Raw genomic sequence first — 23,661 nt, forward strand, 5'->3', positions numbered from 1 at the left:
AGCCATACCACCTGCTTGCTGTTCTTCTAACACACTGGCCACACCCCTCTCTGCCTCCCAGGGCCTCTCCTCCTACTGTTCCCTCCCCAGAAAAGCTCCCCCTCCTGCCTCCCTCCCTCACTTCCTTCAGGCTGCTGCTCACAGCCCTCTCCTCAGAGAGGCCTTCCAGAACATGCACTAGGGTAATACCACCCCCCATTGTGCTTCAACCTCTCACCTTGCTTGATCCTTAAGCCTAGTTGTCTCAACTGTAAAATGGGGATAATAATGGTACCCCTGATGATGTTGTGGGCAGGATTAAATGAGTTAATGTTTATAAAGCTCTTAGAACAATGCCTCAATCGTAATGAATGTTACTTAGATATATATTTTTTTCTTCATAGATTTCAAGACCTGACATCAAGTATTGTTATTAATAGATAACAAAAATTTAACAATGCACTGGAAATGCACTCTGTACACTGTATCTCAGCTAGTGAAGTGGAGGGATCGCTACCCCATTTTTCAGATGAGTACACTGAGGCTCGGAGCCAGCAGACTCCAGCTCAAGGTCCAGCAAGGTCACCTCAGCTACGCTCTTGTAAGAGCTGCATTTTCCTCACTGGTTGTGGTTTGGGCTCGGGCCCTGGAAGGTCCTGCTGGCAGGACTCTGTCTGTCTTTGTTCTGCCTGCACCCGGAAGTCAGGTTGGGGTGTCGGGAGTACCTGGAGGGCAGCGGAGACAGAGAAGCCCACGAGGCCGGCGCTGAGATGGGCCTTGCTCAGCACAGCGCACACAGCAGCAGCAAACACCAGCCCATTCCCCAGGAGCTCCAGATTGGCAGCGAGCCACCTGCGGGGAGGGGCAGGGAACAGTGGGGTCAGCAGGAACCTCCTCTGTGGGACCTGCCTCTTGGGCACAAGGGCTGATCATGGTGCCAGCATGAGAGCCCACAAGGGTCTCCTCCACTCCCCAGGCCCCACTAACGCTCAGTGGGTGGGGGAAGTTACTGTCCTGTCTCACCTGTGCCCAGCTCTGGGCTTAGTACACAGTAGGTGCTCTATAAAGCTTTGCCATGCTGCCAATATTCTGTGCTTGTGGTATGCCAAGCCATATGCCCTTGTGCTTCCTCAGTGAACCCAACCTCCATGTTCACATGGCCAACATCTTATGTTCATGCAGTCAGCTCCAACGTCACCTCCTCACAGAGCCCTCCTGGGTTGCTCCTCCCTTTCTCTCTAACACATCACTAATTATTTCCTTCATGACAGTTATCAGTCTTTATAATGGAACCATTTAATCAGTGCTTGACTCTCAGTCTCCATCAGCAGCTGTGAGCTCCCTAAGGGCTGTGACTTTGTCCTACTCAGGGCTCTGTCTCCAGGGCCTAGCGCAGAGCAGGTGCTCACCAAATACGTTCTGAGTGGATGAGTAAATGCTTACCCCCTTTTGTTGAATTTCTACTCTACCATCCATTCTTTCATCCATTCAAGAGATACGTATTGAGCACCTACTATGTGCCATGCATATTGGAGGTGCTGAAGACACAGCCATGAATCAAACATTAAAATCCCTGTCTTTAGGAAGCTCTGAGCTTTACTACACATAACAGCTGGTCCTCCTAACAACCCTACAAAGGGGGACATTCCTGTCCCCATTTGACAGCTGAGAACGCTGAGGCTCAGAAGGGTTAGGTATTTGTTTAAGTCCAGACATATAACAAGCACCAGGGTTTGAAGCCACACTGTCTGAATGATACCAGAAAGCACATACCCTTTCCTACAGGTCATGCTTCCTTTCAGTGAACCAACTAACAAATGAGTAAACAAAGACCCACCTCGGGTCTCCCACTTCCTAGACAGCTGACCTTGGGGGAGTCCCTTTGCTTCTTTGAACCCAAGTTTACCCATCTGTGGCATGACATAACATCTGATTCATTACAGTTGAGAGGTTTAAATGAGATGCCATATATAGCATAGAAATCACTGAGCCTTGCACACAGTAGGTACTTTCTAATTGTTTGCAAGGTTCCTCCTCCCTAGGCTAGGACTCCAGGAAGCCTGAGAGCCCCAGCTGACTGGGGACCTGGGCAGAAAGGAGAAAAGAATTCACATTTATTGAGTACCTTCTGTCTGCTTGACCCTCTCCATACTCTAGCACGAGACTCCCTGGGTTCAAATTCTGATTCCATGTATTCACTGTGTGGTCCTGGGCAAGTTCTTAAATCTCTGTGCCTAAGATTCACCATGTATGAAACAGTCTCTGCCTCGTGGGGTTATTCATAGGATTAAATAAACTCAATCCACGTAGACTGCTCAGAACTGTGCTGAGCAGGTAGTAAGCATGTTACAAGTATTAGCTATGAGTGTACTTATTTAATCCTCATAGCCATCCTATGAGTGCAATCCCACTTTGACAAATGAGACTCAGAGAGGTTATGTAGCTTGCCCAAGATTACCCAGCTCATTAGCTGCAGAGCTGGGATTCGAACCTGCATCTGTCTATGCTCAAAGCTTGTGTCTTACTCTTGTTTAGTACTGAGGAGAGGCTGAGGATGCTTATGTAGCTGCCTTGTCACCAAAGCAAGAAAGGTGGTCCAGTAGCCTGGCAACAGAGACTTCTTTCCTTTTGCAGACATCTGTGCCTCCTTGCCCACATGCTGTCGAGGACCCCTCAGGCCAGGTTCTGTCTGCTACAGTGTAAGCCAAGTGCACCCATGGGATCTGGCCTCAACTTTATTCCCAACTCGCTGTGTGACCTTGGGCAGGCCACTTGATCCCTCTGGCCACACAGTATGATACTCTCTGGGGACACAGATGGATTGCAAGGCCTTCTCTGGCCCCTTCCTACCTGTCAGCCACCAGCCGTGGGAAACTGACTCGCTGGCTTTCATTCACGTGGGCATTGTTCTGAGCCACGAAGGAGCCCTGGGCCCGGAAGGCTCTGACCACTGCGCCGCCCTGGAATGTCTCTGCCACGTGGGAACACACGAAGGAGTGCCTGGCTGACTCCAGGCGTCTGAGCTGGCACGAGGTAGCCACGTACAGGCTCTGAAGTGGGGCAGGTGAGGAAGGGAGAAGTCACAGACACAGAGAGGTAGTTTGAGAAGCACAGGGAGCCCTAAGTCCAGGGTGCCAGATCGGGCCCTGTTGCTAGCTTGCTGTGTGACCTTGGACCAGTTGCTTCCCCTCTCTGCGCTCCAATTTCCTGGCAAAATCAGAGTTCCATGGTTCTTTTAAAAATCATCTGGGAAGCTTCAAACATCTCCAATACCCCAATCCAGAACTATTCAGTCAGAATCTCTGGTGTTATCACATTGGCCTTGATATTTTTAAATCATCTTCTGGGTAATTCTATGGTACAGATAAGAAACCACCAATCCAGTGTAAATGTCTCATTCCCAGCTCTAAGGCCAGCTGCTTCCCTTAGGGCCAGTTACCATGGGAACAAAACCATAAAGGGCAAGAAAAGTAGTCAGCCAAGTCGAATTCATTTATTTAACTTGAGGGTCACTAGCCAGGTGCTGGGAACATAATGAGGCACAGGTAGTATATGTGGTTTTTTGATTTGAGATTGCAAGTGTGTACAGCTGGCAGGCAGCAGGGACGTGCATTTGCTGGACGCCCAGGCTGCATGCCAGGCTCTTTACAAACAGTATCCAGTAACTGTGAGGTGGACGACAGTAGCATTCGCAGTTTACAGGTGAGAACACCTGAGGCTCAGAGGGATGAAGCAGCTGGTCCAAGCCTTTCTCTCCAGTAAGTGGCAGGGCCTGGATTCAAACCCACCTCTGCCTGACTCCCAAGCTCTTGATGGAGAAGTAGTCCCTCCCCAAGTCAAGAGGACCTCGAGAAGACCTGGGATATTTGTGGAGAACTGTGGTAGCCATGGTTTTTGTCTGACTACCAAGGTTGTTCTACTCTATTCCTAATTTCCGGGGGTGGGGCTGTCAATTGTGGTTAGGTGGTCACAGGACACAGCCTAACCAGTCAGAGTAGACTGTCCCTTCAGTCCCAGTGATTAGCTCAGGGATGAACATGTGCTCTATAAAGGGCCAATCAGAATCTTCCCTGGCATTGATGTACTCATAGGAATGCTGAGCTAGAGAAAAGCTTTCTTTGTGTTGGGGTTGCTAAGGTGGGGTGCTGTGAGTGTCAGGTTGCCAGGGGCTATCAGACCTGCCCCCTGAAAAGAGACTGTGTGTACAACTGGGCCAAGCAGAGCTAAGCCAGTGGTTCCTAGAATGTATCAGAATTACCTGGAGGCTTTATTAAAACCCAGATTTCTGGGCCCAACACCTATAGTGTCTGAGTCAGTAGGTAGTGGGCAGGGCCTGAGAATGTGCATTTCTAACCAGCTCTCAGGTGATCCTCTGCTGGTCCAAGGCCACACTTTGAGAACCACTGAGCAAAGAGTGACCGCATCTTGGTGACAGCCGGCCACTGCACCTACTGTACATAAGCCATTAAATTCTGTTCTTCTGTGTCAGCTAATTCAAGTTGGCCTCTGGTTTGGGCAACTGAAAGAGTCTAGCCTAATACACAAGAGTCTTTGAGCCCTGGCAATGCCTTCTTGGTTTCCAGATAACTGGAGGAGAGGAAGCTCATTTCAGCAGCAACGGGACAAAGTGTTAGATATCAAGAACTTTGATGTGAGCCTTTGGGAGACACAGATAGTAGAGGTGTCAGAAACAGACTGTGGAGTCTCTGCCGCTGTGGATTCTTCTCGGGGTGCCCCCAGCTGCCCAGCTGGGCAGAACCTCTTACACTGATTCCTGCCCAGGGACAGGGGACTGGCCCCCGGAGCCTCCCCAGCCTCTCCTTACCTGAAACCCAGTGTAGAGGAGCAGCAGTGGCAGGATGGCCACGACAGCCAGCGGGGTGGCCACTGACACCACCAGGCTGACCTCCAGGAGTCCGAAGGTGTAAATCAGCAAGGACCGGAGTTTGTCTGGGATGTCCACATCTACTATGTCTGTCTCCTTGGAGAAGCGGTTGAGCAGGTTCCCGACGGGTGTCTGCTCAAAGAAGCCAACGGGAGACCGTGCCACATCCCACAGGAGCCTCTGGAAGAGCAGGCTGGAGGCCCGGACCCCCCCGAGGATCACTGTGGCCATGGAGGCAAGCAGCCCTGCAGCTGGGGGGAGAGAGGGGGTCAGAGCGTGAGGGCTGGAGACCTTCCCCCACCCTGTGGTGGCCATCTTGTGGTCTGGCCACTCTCATGACCCCTAGATGGACTCACTCTGTCCACCCGCAACCTCAGAGTGTGATCTTATTTGGAAAGAGGATCTTTGCAGATGTTATTAATGAAAGACATTGAGATAATATTCTGGATTTAGGGAGGCTTCTAAATCCAGTGACTAGTGTCCTTTTAAGAAGAGGAGAGGCCACAGAGACAGATGGTGTTGTGAAGACAGAGGCAGAGACTGAAGTGACATGCCACAGGCTAAGGAGCACCAGGACTGCCATCGACCGGCGGAAGCTAAGACAGAGGCATGGGATGGATTCTTCTTCAGAGCCTCCAAGAGGAACCAGTCCCGCCAACACCTTGATTTTGGACTTCTGGCTTCAGAACTATGAGTGAATAAGTATCTGTTGGTTTAAGCCGGCAGTCTCCAACATTTTTGGCATCAGGGATTAATTTCATGGAAGACAATTTTTCCATGGACCGGGGAGCCAGGGCAAAGGTTTTGGGATGACTCAAGTGCATTACATTCAAGCTCACCTCCTGCTGTGTGGCCTGGTTCCTAACAGGCCCAGATGGGTACCAGTCTGCAGCCCAGAGGTTGAGAACGCCTGGTTTAGGCTACCAAGTTTGTGGTCTTTTGGTTTATGGTAGCCCTAGGAAATGAATATATCCACTTCCTCCCAGTGCCAATCTATGTGCTTGGAATGGGCCTAACTTCACTCCCTGTTTCTGGGTGGGAGCAAATTTTATCCCCAGTCAACTCAAACCATTGCAGTTGGTTCGGCAATGAACACATGACCCAAGTCAGGCCAATGAGAGTGAGACCTAGACTTTGCTAGGGCTTTTGGGCAAGAGGTGCTTGCTTTTTTGAGGTGTCCAAGCTGGAGCTGTGGGATACCATCTTACAACTAGGGGGAGAAGGCTGCCTGGACAGCAAGCTATCACAGGAAGAAAATGGAGCTATTCTGACAGCCTCATTGGACCCCTGGATCCAGCCATACCTGAAGCTAGTTATCTATGGATTCCAGTCCTATAAGCTAATAAATTCTCTTGCTGCTTAAACAAGTTTGAGATATGTAGGTATATAGTTAGTATATTAGAGCTATGTAGTTAGTATCTTTATTAATTTCAAAAGGAGCAGACTTCAGATTAAGGAAAGTTATCAGGGAAAAAGAGGGGCCATTGCCTAATGACAAATGGGTCAATTCTCCAAGAAGACATAACAGTTCTTCACAGGTTTGTCCCTAACAGCAGGACATCAAAACACATAGGGCTCATCTGGATGTTTGGGTGGGGCGCTGAAGTCACCAGCAGTCAGACCTTGGGTTTGCCCTCTGTGAGGGGGGAGAGGAAGAGCCAGCTGCGCTGCCATGTCTGTCCCCACCTGAGTGCTCAGCTGCGCCGACATCTGGGGGCCAATGATCTGCATTTGCCAATGAGTCTGGTGGAGACTCCGAGGATTCCAGAAAGGGAGGGATGTGTTGTGCACCCCACGCCTCCCATCCTAAGGACGCAGGTCTGGGCTTGGACTGAGGACATGGGCACAGACCCTCGGGGAGGAGAGTGGACACCAGGGATGAGTGGGCCAGGGAGTCCTGAGCACCACGGGGGAGGGGGTTGGAAGGACGGAGGCTGAGGGCAGCCAGTAAGGGGTACCTTGGAGGCACCCCAGGAGCCCAAAGACCCAGCCGCGCAGAGCCGCCTGTGTCTGCCGCCCGTTCACGGTGGGGTCGTCCGCCCACAGGCTGAGCCAGTAGCCGCAGCAGAAGGAGGCCACTTGCTGGCAGAAGAAGAGGAAAAGTGCGTAGAGGCAGAGTGGGGTGCCCACAGCCCGTACGTAGGTCAGGTACATGGCGGCCTTCACCTGTAGCACACGTAGGGAGGATGGGGGCAGAGTGGGAGGGAGGCCCGGGGGAAGGGAGAGAGGAAAAGCAGGTCAGGCTCCAAAAACACACCTGCGGGGCATATGGAGCCACCATGCAGACCTTGCAGGTCCTCTCTCAGTACCTCCCACCTGGAGCACCATCTCCCCTATAGGCCCCACCTAGCCTCAGGACCCCCTTCCTCTATGGAAGCCCCAGAGGGCCAGTGGGGGCCTTAAAGGTGATAGGCTGTGGTATTTTCTGGCTTTGGAATGATTTATTGAACACCTACTATGAGACAGGCATATGTCTCTATCCCCCTCTGATGGATAAGGAAACTGAGGCGCACACAAGTTAAGCTACTTGCTTAAGGTCTGCCTCCTACCAACCTGAAGTTCTCCTCACAGCTGCAGCCAGAGTGAAGTTTAGAAACATCCACCCAACCCCATCCTGCTGTCGCTGACCTGCATGTGTCCTTCTCTTGCTCTCAGAAGAAATTCCCAACTTCTCATTTATCTCTCTGATCTTACCCCCGCCTTGCTATCTGCCGGTCTCTCGGGGTCCCTTTCTTTGCTCCTTCCCACCTCAGAGCCTTTGTACCTGCTGTACCCTCTGCCCAGATGCCCTTTCCCTGCCTTTATCAGGGCTGGCTCCTTTGCATCCCTTAGGGCTCAGCTCCGATGCCACTCCTCAGAGCATCCCATCCACGCAGGCCCTGGACCCTCGGTTGGGTGCATCTCTCTGCCCTCCATTGTTTTCTTTCAGCATTTATCATTATCTGATATTACTTTGCTTGTTAACCTAATTGCTTGCTGTCTCTCCCCACTAGCAAGCAATCTCCACCAGGATAGAGACTTTACCCGGCACATGACGGGCACTCTGTAAAGGCTTGCTGGGGAGGAGTGGGTGGGATGATGGGTGGTTGGGTGAATGGGTAAACGAATGGGTAGATGAGTAGATGGATGAATAAAGGGATGGGTCTGTAGGTGGGTGGGTGGATAGACGTGTGGATGGGTGTATGGAAGGGTGGATGGGTGAGAGGATGGATATACAAGTGGGTAGATGGAAGATGGGTAAGTGGATGGGTGGGTGGATGGGTGAGAGGGATAGGTGAGTGAGTAGATGATGGGTAGGTGAATGGATGGGTGAATGAATGAGTAGGTACATGGGTGGGTAAGTGGAGAAACTAGCAGAGAAGGAATAGTACAAGCTCCAGATTAGGACTGACCTAGATTTGAGGCCCAAGTTGGTCACTTGCTAACCATGAGAACACGGGGAAGCCTCTCAACTCTTTAAGACCTCAGTTTCTTCGTCTCTAAAATGGAGCTGTCACAATCTACTTTTAGGGTATTTGTGACATTAAGAAAGAGAAAGCGTCTGGAATCTTACTCGGCACATAGTAGGTGTTCAATAAAGGTGATTGCCTGCCCCCTGTGCTGTATCTGGTGGCAGGTCTTGGGCCCCTGAGGGCAGCAGTAGCAGTGGGTGTGGAGGGAGGGGCAGCTGTGTTACCCTGCCGTGCTGCACGCTGTCCTTCCCTGCTGGCAGGCCTGCCCTCTCAGGGTCACCTAGGGGAGCCCTGGTCTGGGCCTCTGCGGCGGTGCTGTCCTTCTCAGGGATCAGCTTCACGGGCCTGTTAGAGGAAATGAGGACAGATCAGTGTCTCTCTCCATGGGGGGTGTGTGCTCAACCTTCATGGCCGCTGCTAGCCCCTGAGCTCTGGGGGGTGCTCTTCATTCATTCCTTCACTCATTCACTCATTCATATATTCATTCAATCAACGTACTGAGCACCAGATAGGTGCCATGCTGTGTCCTCCCGCTGTGGCGCCCAGCTGAACACCATCTCTTACCCCAGGCCGAGCAAGCCTGTTCTCCCCAGGCCATTCCACTGAAAGAGCTTGTCTGCCCACCTTCAGAACTTGGTTTTCAGAATTTTCATTTTGGCCTAAGCTTTGCTGCAATCATTTTGTCCCTGCTGTTTACTCTCAGATTTGTCAGTCTAGGTTGGCAGAATATCAGTTTTGCACAATTCACTTGCTGGACACTTCTTGTATGTTCCTTTCATCTGTGGATGAGTGGGGCTGACTTAACCTCAAATGGGAATTGGCATCTACTAACTGTGAAACCATGGGCAGCTGATTTAACCTCTCTGTGCCTCAGTTTCCTCAGCTGTAAAAGGGAATAATCTATGTCTGTCTATCTATCACTAACCAATCTATCATCTATTCATCCATCAATCTAACATCTATCTGTATCTATCATCTGTCTCTCCATCCATTTCTATCTATTTCTATATCTATTCATCCATCAATACTGTCAAATCAACCTATCTACCATCTATCTATCCTTCATCTATCTACCTACCTATCTACCTACACTTGAGGACTAATTGGTCATCCTGTTAACTGGACATTTGGGGGCTTAATAATGTTGATTGTCAAACAGTTTTGGGTGAAGTATGTGATTGTCAAACAGTTTTGGGTGCAGTATGTGATTGTCAAACAAACAGTTTTGGGTGCAGTATGGGATTGTCAAACAGTTTTGGGTGCAGTATTCTGTAACTGGGCACCATGGTGGGTACTGAGCAGCTGTTCAGGCCAGAACAGTTCTGGCTGCCCCTCCCTGCCTGAGCTGCAGGTAGACTTCAGCCTCAGTCTGCGCCCTCCTTGTGCTCAGGAACATAGCGAACTCACCTCTCTGGTCCACCCATGGGCCTCCCACTTCCAACAGAGCCTCTGGGGTCCTCAGTGCTGGTTGTGAGTTCTGTTTCTGCAAGGTAAGGGGGTCCTGTCACACGATAGGGGTCAAGACCTCAGGCTCCAGGTGCTGCCTTTGACACCCCTGGCTGTGTGGCCTGAGCTTGTCGTAACATCCGTCTTTTCTGCTCTGGCTCCTGCAACCGCTCACCATCCTCCCAGGGTTCTTCCAGGGACATTATCCATTGATCACTCATTCCTTCACTTATTCACTCAGCAAATATAATCGAGGACCTGCTACGAACTTGGGGTTGGAAAACATCAGTAAACATGTACATAATCATATTACTGTGGCTTCCCCTGACACCCTTGCACAAGCAGCTCACTAGGGCTGGAACACTCCTTTCACACTTTTATCCAACCTCAGGTGTCATCTTCCCCAGGAAGGACCCTGGCCCCCTGATCATCCCCCTAGGCTGGGCAGGTTCCATCTCCAAGCTCCAAGACCATGGCCCTGTGAATCACCACTTAGGTGAGCCAGTGCTCAATAGATATTTTCAGAAGAGGCAGAGTCTGGGGCTAGGGGGCAGCTGGCTGTGGGTCCTTGCTTCATCATGGAGGCGCAGTAGACAGCCTAGTGATGAAAAACCACATGCTCTGGTCAAGTTGCTTGGGTTCAAATTCCAGCACCGCCACTTATAAGCCACATAACTTCTGACCAGTTCCTTATTCTAGGCCTCAGTCTCCTCATCTGTAGAATGGAAGTAATTAAGGTGCTGACCTCACAGGGGCATAGTGATGAGTAAATGAGTTATTGCAGGTGAGGTGCCAAGGGCAGTTCGTCCTCACTCACTGTGGGCAAGCTTGGGTTGCTGACTTCACTTCCAGAACATCATTATTTTCCCAGCAAGCATTGTGTTCTCTGGATCATTAGAAGCCCTAGCTAGCATGGCTTGGGTCTCCTGGCCTCTAGGCACCAAATGACCTTGTTCAGTCTCTGTAGCAGTTATAAGCATAAACTCAAATTCTAATCTTGCAACCCTGGGCAAATTATTTAACTCTCTTTGCCTCAATTTGCTTGTCTGTGAAATTGCAGCAATAATTGCATGTGCCTCAAAGGGGCATCGTGAAGATAAAACGAAATAATGTATGTTTGTAGATGCATTTTGCACAGGCCCTGGCTCATGGGCAGTGCACCAGCTCTTACCGGGGGCGTGGGTGGCCTCTCAGGGGAGCCATCTGCCTCAGGCCTGGGCCTGCAGGGAGGGTGTGGCCAGAGCAGTCCCCTCAGGCCAGTGGGATCCTGGGCAGGAGCCAGGGACAGAGAACCAGCAAAGTCCAGCCAGTACCTCCTTCTTCTCTATCTCCTGGCTGTCTGGCTCGATCCAGAAGGGCCACCAGAGCTCCTTTCCTGTTCAGAAGCTCTTGGTAGGAGCCCATCTCTGCAATGGCCCCATCTTCCAGCACCACAATCCAATCAGCCTGCGGCAGGACGTGGAGGGCGTGGGTCACAAGAATCCGTGTCTGGGCAGGGAAGGGGCGGAAGTTACATTCAGGTGCTCACATGCCTTCCAGAGCTGGGGTGTGGGGGCAGGAAGTGCATGGGGCTAGAGTGAGGCAAGTTCCTCTTCCTGTACACCTGCACTCTTTATTAAAAACAGCATGTCACAATAGAGAAATAGAGGGGCTCCTTCAACCTGTATCTCAAAACAAGGAGTTTGCCTGAACCCAGTGACCTGAGTGAGGCAGAGTTTAACAGACCCATAAGCAAAAAGAAACCCCTGCTATTGTAAGCCACTGAGGTTTGGGGGTTGTTTAGCATGTAGCGTTGTCACAGCAAAGGCTGGCTGTTACAAAGAGGAAAATTGGACTCAAGGAGGGTGGTGGTAAGCTAGACTTCGGTTAAAACTTTCTCGGTCTTTGCCCTGTTACATTTTCCCAATGTTACATTGCTCTGATACATTTTCCCAAACTTACTGTTCCCTGGAGCAGCCCACTAGGCCCAATGACCTGGTTGAAGACATGCTGGCTGACGTGGGCATCCAGGGCCGCCAGGGGGTCATCCAGCAGGTAAACGGTGGCCTTCCTATACACAGCCCGGGCCAGGCTCAGCCGCTGCTTCTGGCCCCCAGAGAGATTCATGCCCTGTGGCCACAAGAGAGGGACAGAGCCCGGAGTCCGCATGCTGGGGGAGGCTGGTACGACACAGCCACATCTGCTCATCAGAGTGAGGTACGGCTCCCTGTGCCTGTCCTCCAGGCCACCTCCCAGCTGTGCACACTTGCTCTCAAGCTGACACCCCTCCCCAGGCTTTACCCAGCCTCCCACCTCCCCTTCTCAGTCAAGCCTCCTGGAGACTCCTTCCAAGGCTGCCTCTCCTCCCATTCACTTCTTCCTCCACTTAAATCTGGCTTCTGTTCCCATTTCTCCACTGATACTGCCTTCCTCAAGGACACCAGGCTTCATTTCCCCATTGTCTAACCCAGTGTCAGCTTTTCAGTCCTTATTTTTGTTCACCCATCCATCCATTCATTCCATTCACATTTACCACATGGCTATTTTATACCAGCCGCATTCCAGGCTCTGGCAACCCAGCACTGAACAAAACCCTGTCCTTGCACTCACGGACGTCCCACTCAAATGAGGGTGGGGTTGGGAGACAGATATTCAACAAGCAAACAAGTAGAATATATCACCTATTGGCTGGTGTTATGTGCTATGAAGCAGGGGGAGGGTGCAGGCAGTGTGTACCAGTGTGAGCAGGGTTGCTGTGCTGGGTAAGGTGGTCAGGGAAGGTCACTCCACTAAGAGGGGATGGACCATGTGGACTCCTGAGAAGGAGCTTTAGAAGCAGAGTGAACAGCAGGTGCAAAGTCCCTGCGGTGAGAGCATGCTTGGGGTGTTCAAGGAACATTGTGGAGAGCCATGTGGCTGGAGGGGAACATGATGGGAGATGGGGTCAGAGAGATAACTGGGGCCAGATGGAGGGCTAGCCTTGTCAGTGATGGTCAGGGCTTTGGCTCTGACTCTGAGTGGGGATACTCTGGAGGATCCTGAGCAGAGAAGGAACATTTGAACGGACTGCCTTTAGCTGCTGCCCCGGGATTAACCTGTCAGGGGGGAGGACAGAAACAGGGAGGGCAGCCAGGGGCTGCTGTGGCAGCGTGAGGCAGAGTTGGGTGTAGATGGGACCAGAACACCCTGGGTCTGCCTCGATGGTGGCCCCAACAGGATCAGCTGATGGATTAGATGTGGGCGTAAGAAACGGAGAGGCCTCAAGGGTAACACCCAGGTTTTGGAGCTCAGCTCTGGAAGGGTGGAGCTTCTGTCGCCTGGGGCAGGTGTGCTACGGGGCAGAGGGTCCTGAAAGCATGGGCTTGGTTTAGGATGTGGCACAGCTGGTCAGACAGCGAGGACAGCAAGCACCCTCTTGCTGCGAAGCGACCTTCCCTTGGCCTCCGCAACCTCGTCCTCCTCTCTGGATGCTCCTCTCACACAGGGGAACCTCTCCCCTTCTTTCCCATGGGTGGATAAGAAAGTCCACCCATTTCCTTAACGTTAACTCCTACTTTTCCACTCTCAATGCTCTAATCCAGGGGTCAGCAACCTTTTTCTATAAAGGGCCTGGTAGTAACCATGTTAAGCTTGGTGGGCAACCCAGTATCCATCGCAACTGCTCATCTCTGCCCTTGTTCTGCAAAAGCAGCCATGGCCCATGGGTAAGTAAATGGGCATGACTGTGTTCCAATAAAACTTTGCTTACAAAAACAGATTGTAGGCCCGATTTGACCTGTGGGTCACAGTCTGCCAATCCTGCCCAATCCATAGCTCCAGGTGCATAGAGTATCCTGTTCACTGGGTATCTCTGCCCAGACCTTTTACTGAGCTCCAAAGAGGGGGAGCAATTTGACCAATGTCACCCAAAAATGCAGGACAGGAAAGGTGCCCAGGTATCCTCACTCCCAGTTGGAGAGCCCATCACCACCAATCCCTGCCACGCCTTTCTGCCTCTCCCTGGTCTCTGTTTTCATTCACTCATTAATAATGATTTATTGAGCACCTAGTATGTGCTTGGCCCTAAGCTGGGCTCCCTTTCTCCCCCACTTCCCTTGTCTCCCCTTTGTCCCTCTCGCCACAGGGCCCACAGCTCAGGGAAGCAAATGGGTGCAGCCATAGCACCTCCCTGTCCCAGGAAGGCCCGAGCCCCTCACCTGCTCCCCAATTTGGGTGTGGACCCCCGCAGGAAAACTGCCCACATCTGGCCACAGAGCACAGGCCTCCAGGACTCTCTCCAGCCACAGTGGGTCCAGCTCCTGCCTGAAGCACACGTTCTCCACCACAGACGAGTTCTGGACCCAGGCCTCCTGGGGCACGTAAGCCACAGGACCCTAAAACACAGCTCACTTTGGCAACGAGGAGGCCAACGGGGATGGAGGTAGGAGTGATTATGGAGGAGCAGTAGGCACCAGGCTCTTGCTGGTGGTAGAAGGCGGAGAGTGAATGGAGAGGAGGGGGAGGAGCAGGGAGGTATAGCAAGGGCTCTAGGATGGGGGACAATCTATCAGGAAAGCAGGGGTGTAGCCTCACCTTGATGTTCACAGACCCCTCCACCTTTGACAGCTCCCCGAGGAGGGCAGAGAGCAGGGAGGACTTCCCAGCCCCCACAGGACCAACAACAGCCAGCAGACAGCCCTGCGGCACGGTGAGGTTTATCCTGGAGGAAAGACGCATCCCTGGGTAGGGCCCAGCCTGAGTCTGTGCAGAACAGGCGAACCCCAGACACAACTAGCCCTTCCCACTGGTGATTCATCCAGCAGGCTGCTAACAGGACGTTCTGTGCAGTCCTTCCTTCTCCCAATCCCTGTCTGGCTAGCAAGTGGCCATCATGCCCCACACATGTGCATGGGAACACATGCATGCACACATGAACACACACAGGTGCCCACAGAACACAATGTGTATGCACACTGCATGCACACGCTCACACGAGTGCACACATGCATGTGCACACACACAATGCACACACACAAGTACACACAGGCGAACAAACATGCTCTTACATGAGCACACACATGCACACACATGTACCACCCAGAGTTTATTTGGCAGGAGGATTTAAGCAGCATTGTCTCTTGCCTCAGTCATTGCAATAGGCTCCTCACTGCTCCTCCTGCTTGTGCCCTCGGTCCCTGTCCCAGTTCACTCTCCACCCAGAGGCCAGAGGGACCTGAGTTAATCATGACAATCCCTTGCTGAAGCCCTCTGGTGGTTCCCATGTCACTCAGCGTTCTGACACCCTTAAAAGATGCCCAGCTTCCTCCTGCTCTGCATCAGCCACACTGACCTCGCGTTTCTCAAGCACAGCTGGGGGAGACTGTGCCCCCAGGGGTCACTTGGCAATGCATGAAGATATTTTGGGCTATCACACCTGGTGGGGGTTGCTGCTAGAATCTAGAGGGTGTATAATGGGGGTCCTGCTAAACATCCCACAATACACAGGACAGTCCCACAACAAAGAACTGTCCAACCCCAATGTCAATAATGATGAGGCGAAGAAGTGTAGGCATACTCCTGCCCCAGGACCTTTGTACATGCTGTTTCCACTGCTTAGGAAGCTCTGCTCTCGGGTGTGTGCAAGGCTCAGCCTGTCTCCACCTTACGACCTCAGTTTAAATAACCAGCCTTCTCTTACCACACATGACCCTGTCAATATCACGCTGTCACCTTACCCTGATTTTGCACTTGTGTGTCCCTCCATCAGACTGTCAGCCTGAGTCCCAGGGCCTGGCACGTAGCAAGTGCCACTGACAGACACTGGCCAGGATACTGTAGTTCCCTTCATAGGGCATTTGGGGATTGGCTGAGGGTCTTCTGCTACAAAGACCCAGCCATAGATGGAAGGCTTGAGGTGACAAAGATGTAGGGACTGACACAGCGGACATGGCTGATGGAGCTGGCTTCTTCTTGGCCAGGCCCCTCTTGTTGCATCTTGACTGGTCTGGGGAGCAGAGGCTGTCTCCTGCCTGCTGGGGAGGCTCAGATGCCCTGTACCCCATCTTGTTCTCCCAAGACTCCCTCTGCCAGGGCTGGTCCTGGGAGTCTCCCTGGTAGAATGCCAGCCCAGGCTCACCCACCCTCCAGCTCAGCCTGCAAACCTGCACCACCTCTCACCTAGCAAGCAGCAAGAGCCTCTGGCATTTTCTCCCTGTCAACGGGAAGGGAGTGCCAGGGAAGCCCTTCTGTACCTGTGCAGGCAGGGCGGGCTCTCCTGGGACCAAGCAAAGGTGCCTTCTTGCACACTGATGCAATCCTCCCTGGCAGCTGCAGGCAGAAAAGACCAGTTACACCAGAACTTCCTGGCTGGCCTCCTTGTCCCACACAGCCCCAGGCACTGTCCGCCCTCCCACCCCGAGGCAGCAGGAAATCTCTCCCCCTGAACAAACTGTCCTGCTATTCACTGGCCTGAGCGTGACCCTGTGGGATGGTTAAATAACTCACAGGCCCACAGACCACAGCCCAGGGGCCAGATCCTGCCTGCCATCCATTTTTATAAAGTTTTATGGGAACACAGCCATGTCCATTCATTTATGTTTTTTTTTAAATGGATTCTTTCACGTTGCAACAGCAGAGGCATGCAGTCGCGACGTAGGCCAAATGGCCTGCAAAGGCTAATACGTGTGCAGTCTAGTCCTTTACAGAAAAGGTACCGGGCTTCTGACAATTTATCATCCAACCTGGGGCTCTGGAAAGTGAAGGGAGTTATTAGTTTTACTGGGACAACAGGTGTGACAATGGGCTCCTTAGGAGCCAGATCAATGGTTTGGGGCCCTGCATACACTTTAGAATAAGCCAGAAAGATTTTACAACACGACAAAACACAAATCTCTCCCTAGCTCAGCCCAAACCCCAAAACCAGAATCTCCACGGGGTGAGGCCTGAGCATCTGCCATCTGATGAGCAGCCCACCCTCCCACACCTGCTACCCCGCATGGTCTCAGGGAAGCGCTGTAGATAAAAGGCATGGTGCCCAGTTGACTGTTAATTTCAGACAGACAAGTACTTTTTTTGGTATAAATATGCCCCACGTGTGACATCAGATACACGTATACTCAGAAGAATTATTCTCTGTGGCCCTGAAATTCAAATTTAACTGGGGGTCCTGTGTGTCTATTTGTGAATCTGACTGCCCTACTCTGGGGGCTGGTCTCTTCTCGACAGTCTGGGGTGCGGGGATTACCCCCCCGTTTCCCACCTATAATATGGGTGGTGAGGAGAGGTGAGGTCACCCCTATCTGGAGCAGTTCCAATGAACACGTGGTGAGCCCCCATTAGGTGCTGGTGTTTGTACCGATCTCACTGTGGTGCGCCTCTGGGCGAAGAGCAAGGACAGGGGAGAGAGAGGCTCTGGCCCCAGGCGAGGTGGCCAGGTGTGTCAAATGTGTGGCTCAAATAAGACCCAGGGGTCTCTGGTGCAGGGCCCATTGGGTCCTCCAGGGGGGACAGAGGCACAGTGATCATGGGCCCAAAGCTACTTATGGAGCAGCTCCTGAGAGCTGGGGGCTTGCTGGCTCTTGGTGGCTCTCAGGATATCCTGCCAGAGGTGGGGTGCAGCAGCAGGGAGCTGGAGGAGTTACTGCTGGGCCACCCAGCCGGGAACGGCTTTCTGGGATCTGAACCAGGGCCTGCCCAGCTCTGACCGCTCGCATCACACAGATTCAGCTGAACGAAGCTGTGCCCATGTGAAAATAAGCCAGAGCTTTGAGTAAGCCTCAGATACGCCAACGTGGGGTTACTTAAAGGGCTCTTTGCCGACTTTCATAGTTCTTTTTCTCTAATAATGTTTACAATAATAACTACAATGCGTTGAATGCTGACTTTGTGCAGGGCCCTGCTCTCAGTATGGTACTTAAACTTAAGTTGTTTAACCCCGACTATGGCCCTATGCCGAGGTGCCATAAAGGTCATCATGCCCATTTTGCAGATGGGACAGTGAGGCTCAGAGATTAAATTTTGGCTGTGGCAGTCCAACACCACAAGCTACGCTTTTAATCACCATGTGGGTGTTTTCCAGGTAAGCAGGTTGGTGATGTCTGAGTTACAACCAGGGGAGGGTCTCAATCCTGAGGGGGTCGCCTCTCTCTGCAGCAGTGCAGCCAGTGGCCCTAGGCCTGTAGGTGCCAGGTTAGAAATGGGTGGGGCAGGGCAGGAAAGCCCAGCCAACCTGCATGTCCCATCACACAGTGGCGCTGGGGATCTCTCCGGTTTTCTTTTTCAGCTTGACGAACAGGTTGCCACGCTCACCCGCCTGACCTCGCACGTGAGGGCAAGGGCTGGGCACTTCACGTGGTCACTGCTGCGCAGAGTGCACAGCCGCAGGCGCTGAGTGACTGACAGGCAGCGCCATTGAGGTGCTAAGTTACAAGTCACGTGGTTGATAGTGTGGCCTGCACAGGCCATCCTGCGCCAGCAGACGCCCCTCCCCCACCATCCCGCTGGGACCCCAGCCTCCTGCCAGTCCCCTCATCCCTCCCATAGCGCTCCTGCTGACCTCGGCACTCACAGCCTCTGGAGGGACTTGAGTCCACAGCCTCAGGGTCAACTTCTTCCAGGCTGAGGAAGGCGGCCAGACGGTCAAAGGACACCCGGGCCTGGGGGAACCAAAGCCCCAGGTCACCCGTGCAGGAAGAGCAGGAAAACAACTCAGGCCTCGGGTTCAGGTGCCTCAAGATGGTGGGGAAATCTTGCAAGGCAATACTGCAAAGCTTTTTAGGTGACCAAAAAAGTGATGCGCTTGAAGGCGGTGACAAGGACGGTGGTGGTGCCCTCCCTCCTCCTTGCTCCTAATTAGCATAGCTGGTACAGTGGAGCTGCCACTTTGCAGACCCCGCCCTGGCAGGGGATAGCGGCCTTTCCAATAGCATCACCAGGCCATTATCAGGAACGATTCTAAACTTCGTCCACCTGGGGGCGCCCTCTGCCCCCAACTCCAAACCCATCTTTGGTGTTGAAAAAAGCAGCCATTTAAACAGGGATGGCTCAGCCCAGCAACTGCTGTCTCGTTTTCATCACGCCCAAGGAGGTGGCAAAGGCAGAGAAATAAGATAAAATTACTTTGTATAAAAAGGGAACAGGAATGAATGCTTGCACGTGGAATGGCTGGCTTGGTGAGGCTGTGTATTTTGCGGACGTTTGCTGACAACTTCTGTGGTAGCCTCTGCCCCGTTCCTCCCCATCTGCTGCTCTGTTTTGTCCCCTTTCTCACCCGCTCTGTCCTCCGCCTCTGCCTGGACTGACGGTGGGTGGGTGGAGACTGGAAAGGCTCCTCGGAGCTGGCCTCCCCACCCCGCGCCTCACCTGGACAACGGAGTGGATGGAAAAGGGCAGGAAAGCCTGCGCCTTGTTCAGGATGTTGAGAACCGTGAGGGTCACAAAGGCTTTCTCGGCATCCATGGCATTCTCCTCGGTCACCAGAGTATGGACAGTAAACACAACCAGCGCCACCTGGGTGAGACAGAGGTGAATGAGCGCCGCTGAGTGGGGCCAGGGCAGCCTGGGCCAGCTGCACTCTCTCCAGGGCTCCGTGGGAGTCTCCACCCAGATCTGCCCTCCAATTCCGCTGTTGGTGAAGGGAGCGCGCCTGCCCGTGCCAGTGGGCATTGGACACTCGGTTCCAGGCACTGGGCCAACCACAGGTCTCCACCTCCGCAGCTTTTCTGTGGTTCTGTGGGGCTGGGACTTGGGACTGGAGAATCCCTTGAAAATAGAGAGTGTCAGCAGCACCGGAGGGCTCTGGGTACTGGTGGCATTTGTGGTTCTAGATGTCACTCGGTGTGATGGCCACTCGGTGTGGTGGTCACTCAGTGTGTGGTCACTTGGTCACTTGTCATGGTGTGTCAGACATCCTTGCTGGGGAACCCTCAGGTTCTAAGTGATGGTACTTGCAGCTCTAAGTGGTGACTGTGTTGGTGATAGCTGGTGCCATGGCAGATGGCCTCTGCGATTCTAGATCCTTCTAGAAACAGTGGTTGTGGCCCACTTGTCACCGGCCTGGACTGTTATATGAAGGGCTTGAGTTTTATCCAGGACATGGCGGTGAGTCAGGGCAGGTGTATTCACAACGGTGTGACTGCAGTTAGGGCCGTGATTCAGAAAGCTAACGTGGCGGGAATTTGTGAAATCAACTGGACAAAGGACAGGCACCGTGCCCAGTGAGGGGGCCACCGCAGGGTGAGCTCGGGGCTCTGCCTCTGCGGCTCCCTGCACCTGTCCCAACTCCGTGGCGGTGGAAGCAGCAGTTCCACAAGCCTGGCCTTTCACCAGGAGAACCACAGGCCTCACCAGACACTGCTGCCCTCAGAGGGAAGATCTGGCCCATTCGCTAACCAGCAGGGAGCAGGGACCCTGAGTGAGAGCAGAATGCAGGAAGGCGCGTTTGGGTGGGCAGGGTGGTCTGCAAAGAGAGCCTCCAGGACTCAGAGGCTCTGCCTAACTCATCCCCCACTCCCGCAGCACTCCCTTCCCATGTCCACACTCTGCAGGGAGACCAGGGTGACGTCACCAGAAATGTGGACACTTGGAAGGACACCAGAGACACAGAGAAGAGGAGTCCGGAGGTCCTCAGGGCACCCAGCTCCTGGCCCCGGATGCGCAGGATTCTGTCCAGAAAGGCCCCCTCCCAGCCGTGGCACTTGACCGTCCTCATGTTTCGGAAGATGCAGCTGGTAAGCCGTGCCCGAGAGTCCTTCTGCCTCATTTGCTCTTCCTGCGACCAGAGGGAAGAGACGGGGGAGGACAGGGACAAGTCTGGAGCTCTCCTTCCCTGCAGCCAGCACACCACACCTTCAGCATGTCCCACTGATTCAAACCAGGCCCCAGGCTGTCTGCCTCTCGGCATCTGCGTCCCCACAGTCCTGGCCCAGCCACTGTCATCTCCTCTTGGACCACGTCACCTCCCTTTGGCCCCTGCTCCTGCCTTCATCACAGGGGATGATGCGCCATAACAAAGGGAGGCCCCCAATGCACCGGAAACAGAGGCAGGGCCCTGATCCAGATAAATGTGGTGCCATCAGGAAGGCTTCCTGGAGGTGGGGGTGACACATGAGCTAGGTCAGAAGTGATGTGGAGGTGCTGAGCACACTGAGAGTGGTATGGGGTGGGCAGGGGGAGATGGGGGGGGACAGCAGGGCTCAGAGGAGGGTGTGTGCGGGGACTGAGAAGCTGAAGTGGCCTGGGTCATAGTGGAACATGGAGGTCAGGCAGAGGAGTTGGGGCCCCTCTGTTGCACCCTTGAGAGGCATTGTCGGAGGGGCGGCTGTGCAGACAGTGTCTTAGAGGCCAGACCAGAGGCTAGAGAAACAGCCTACACGGCTCCTCCCTCCCGCCCTCCCTCCCAAGTGTTTACTGAACACTATCGACGACAAGCACTATTCTAAAAGCTGAGGCTGCATCAACAAGCTTTTCCTACTCCTGGGACGCTCTCTTTCTAACAACAGAGACAATACGTGGAAGAACTAGGTGTGTCCTATGGCAGGTTAGAAGGTGAAAGCACCATGGGACAAAGCGCACAGGCCCAGGAGCCCAGCTGCAGGAGGTGGGGGGGAGGGTGTGCTGCACTGTAACCAGAGAGGGGAGAGGCTGCCCTGACTTTGGGGAGGGAGGGACACCTGACGTCTGCAGGGTGAGGGTGTTCCAGGCAGAGGGAACAGCCGGAGCAAAGGCCCTGTGGCAGGAGCTGGGCAGGTTTGAGGACCCCGGGGAGGGCAGCCCAGGGCATGGAGTGAGAAAGAAGTAGGAAGCGAGGAGGCCATGTCACTGGGCAGGTGGCCACGGCGGAGTCTCCGCTTTGACTCCTAGGGAAATGGGACGGAGGTGCCATTTTGTTTCCCAGGTGCCCTCTGGCTGTTGCGTGGAGAGGCCTGGGTGGGGGTGAGGACAGAGTGGGAGCTCAGCCGGGTGACAGACAGGGGGGTTGGGGGGCCTGGGGTAAGAAGGAGAAACGCTCTGGAAACAATATGAAGGTGAGGCCAGTCAAATTAGCTGACTTGGGAGATGTGAGAAAATTAGAGGCATCAGCGCTGACCCCTAGTTATTCTGTGGCCTGAATGCTGGAGGGACAGAGCTGCCATCCACCGAGAGGGGCTGTGGGACCACCAGCCTGAGTGACTGAAAAGGCTCACACCACGGCTGGCCAAGCCAGGCCCACACCACCTCCCTCCCACTTCCCTGCAGGCTCTCCCGCACTTCCCCAGGTGTCCCTTCAGGCAGATGCCGAACCTGATGATGGTTCCTCTTCTTGGTGATGAAGAAATTCAGAGGGAGGAGGCTCAGGAAGACAGCGATGGCTGTGAGGGCAGAGGGTCCTAGGAGCTGGAGACAGAGGGGAGGTTGTTACAAGATATCTGGAGACTCTGGGGGAGTGGGTCAGGACTGGGGGTTTGGGTTGGCGTTGGGGGTTCAGGCTTGGTTCCAAAGGCGGGGAGGTGGCAGGGAGTCTGGTGAGGCAGCCACCGGGTCATGGAGACCCAGACTTACGGGGCAGACACCTAGGAGGAGACGCCTTCCACATTAGGGAGTGGAAGTGACACACTTCACATGACACGGGGCGTGTATTCGGCACAGGATGTGCGTCTGGACGGGCGGAACGAGGGAGGTGGGCCTGCTCAGCGTGGTGAGGTCGGATCTCTGGATTCAGGACCTGGGTTCAAATCCTAACTCTAACACTCACTCCTGTGGCCTCGGGCAAGTGACTTCCCCAAGGAAACGAAGCGGCAGTTTCCTCAGCTGTTAAGTGGAACCAGAGCCGTCCCCACAGCCTAAGGTAAGTGCTCACGTCATACATCCCGTTGCCGTCTAGTCTTCCTCTCACCCCAACAAGGGTGCCAGATTTAGCAAATGAACACATAGGACACCCGCCCTGTTAAATTAGGATTTCAGACAAACAATGAATACGTTTTAGTCTAAGTATGTCCCGTGGAACACTGGGACATACTTATACTAAGGGATTATTAAATGTATCTAAAATTTATATTTAACTGGACACCCTGTATGTTGTCTGGCAGACCCCCCAGCTTTGTGACTTCAGGACAGTTGTGTTCCCTCTCAGCTTTGCTTTCTTTATATGGAAAATGTGGCCCTGGCTGGTGTGGCTCAGTGGATTGCGCTTCGACCTGTGAACCAAGATGTCATGTTGCTGGTTTGATTCCCAGTCAGGGCACAGGTCCGGGTTGCAGGCCAGGTTCCCAGTTGAAGGTGTGCGAGAGGCAACCAATCGATGTATCTCTTGCACACTGATGTTTCTCTCCCTCTCTTTCTCCCTTCCTTACCCTCTCTCTCTCCCTCCCTTACCCTCTCTCTAAAATTAAATAAATAAAATCTTAAAAAAAACCGTGTAGGTGAGGGGTAGAATAAATGATTTTTAAGTGGCTGTGACTTTCTGAGATTCCTTCTGAGGTCATTTGGGCCCACTCTCTAGAAGCCTCACCCTCTCTCCAGTCTGTGGGCTTCGGTTTCTTCTATTAGCCAAAACCAATTTTTGAAATTTTCTTGACAACCCAGCAAGCCAGTTTGTTTCATTTATATAGCAATAGTGCCACCCAGTGGTGAAATAGAGAAGTGCCCAGAAGGCAAATGCCAGCCGTTGCAGCCAAGGTTCAGAAGATACTCGAAGATATGTTGATAGAAGGTTAAATGCTACAAATGCTAACTATAGCAATCTCCTTGGTATTTTAACATGGGTTGCATTGCATCTATAGATTGCTTTGGGTAGTATGGACATTTTGATGATGTTAATTCTTCCAATCCATGAGCACGGTATTTGTTTCCATTTATTTGTGTCTTCTTTAATTTCTTTCTTCAGTGTTGTGTAGTTTTCTGAGTACAGGTCTTTTACCTCCTTGGTTCGGTTTATTCCTAGGTACTTTAGTTTTCTTATTGCTG

At 52.9% G+C, this 23,661-nt stretch overlaps 1 protein-coding gene across 3 annotated transcripts in view; it reads right to left on the reverse strand.

The window, feature by feature from the left end:
- The window catches only part of ABCC6 (ATP binding cassette subfamily C member 6), a 53,244-nt gene that overhangs the window by 9,787 nt on the left and 19,796 nt on the right, over positions 1–23,661 (reverse strand). For 2 of the 3 annotated variants that reach the window (XM_045204647.2, XM_024571501.3), the window contains exons 11-25: positions 22,000–22,092; positions 20,285–20,488; positions 19,081–19,227; positions 18,275–18,374; positions 15,972–16,047; positions 14,314–14,440; positions 13,938–14,114; positions 11,704–11,871; positions 11,076–11,250; positions 9,724–9,799; positions 8,541–8,661; positions 6,823–7,030; positions 4,805–5,115; positions 2,830–3,029; positions 705–831 (exon numbers count right to left, since the gene is read on the reverse strand). In XM_045204647.2, the coding sequence (XP_045060582.2) occupies positions 705–831; positions 2,830–3,029; positions 4,805–5,115; positions 6,823–7,030; positions 8,541–8,661; positions 9,724–9,799; positions 11,076–11,250; positions 11,704–11,871; positions 13,938–14,114; positions 14,314–14,440; positions 15,972–16,047; positions 18,275–18,374; positions 19,081–19,227; positions 20,285–20,488; positions 22,000–22,092 (2,310 nt within the window). The remainder of the gene's footprint in view (positions 1–704; positions 832–2,829; positions 3,030–4,804; positions 5,116–6,822; positions 7,031–8,540; positions 8,662–9,723; positions 9,800–11,075; positions 11,251–11,703; positions 11,872–13,937; positions 14,115–14,313; positions 14,441–15,971; positions 16,048–18,274; positions 18,375–19,080; positions 19,228–20,284; positions 20,489–21,999; positions 22,093–23,661) is intronic. The other variant, XM_045204645.2, reaches the window with a different exon arrangement.

This window comes from Desmodus rotundus, chromosome 1 (assembly GCF_022682495.2).
Source record: "Desmodus rotundus isolate HL8 chromosome 1, HLdesRot8A.1, whole genome shotgun sequence".
Lineage (NCBI taxonomy): Eukaryota > Metazoa > Chordata > Mammalia > Chiroptera > Phyllostomidae > Desmodus > Desmodus rotundus.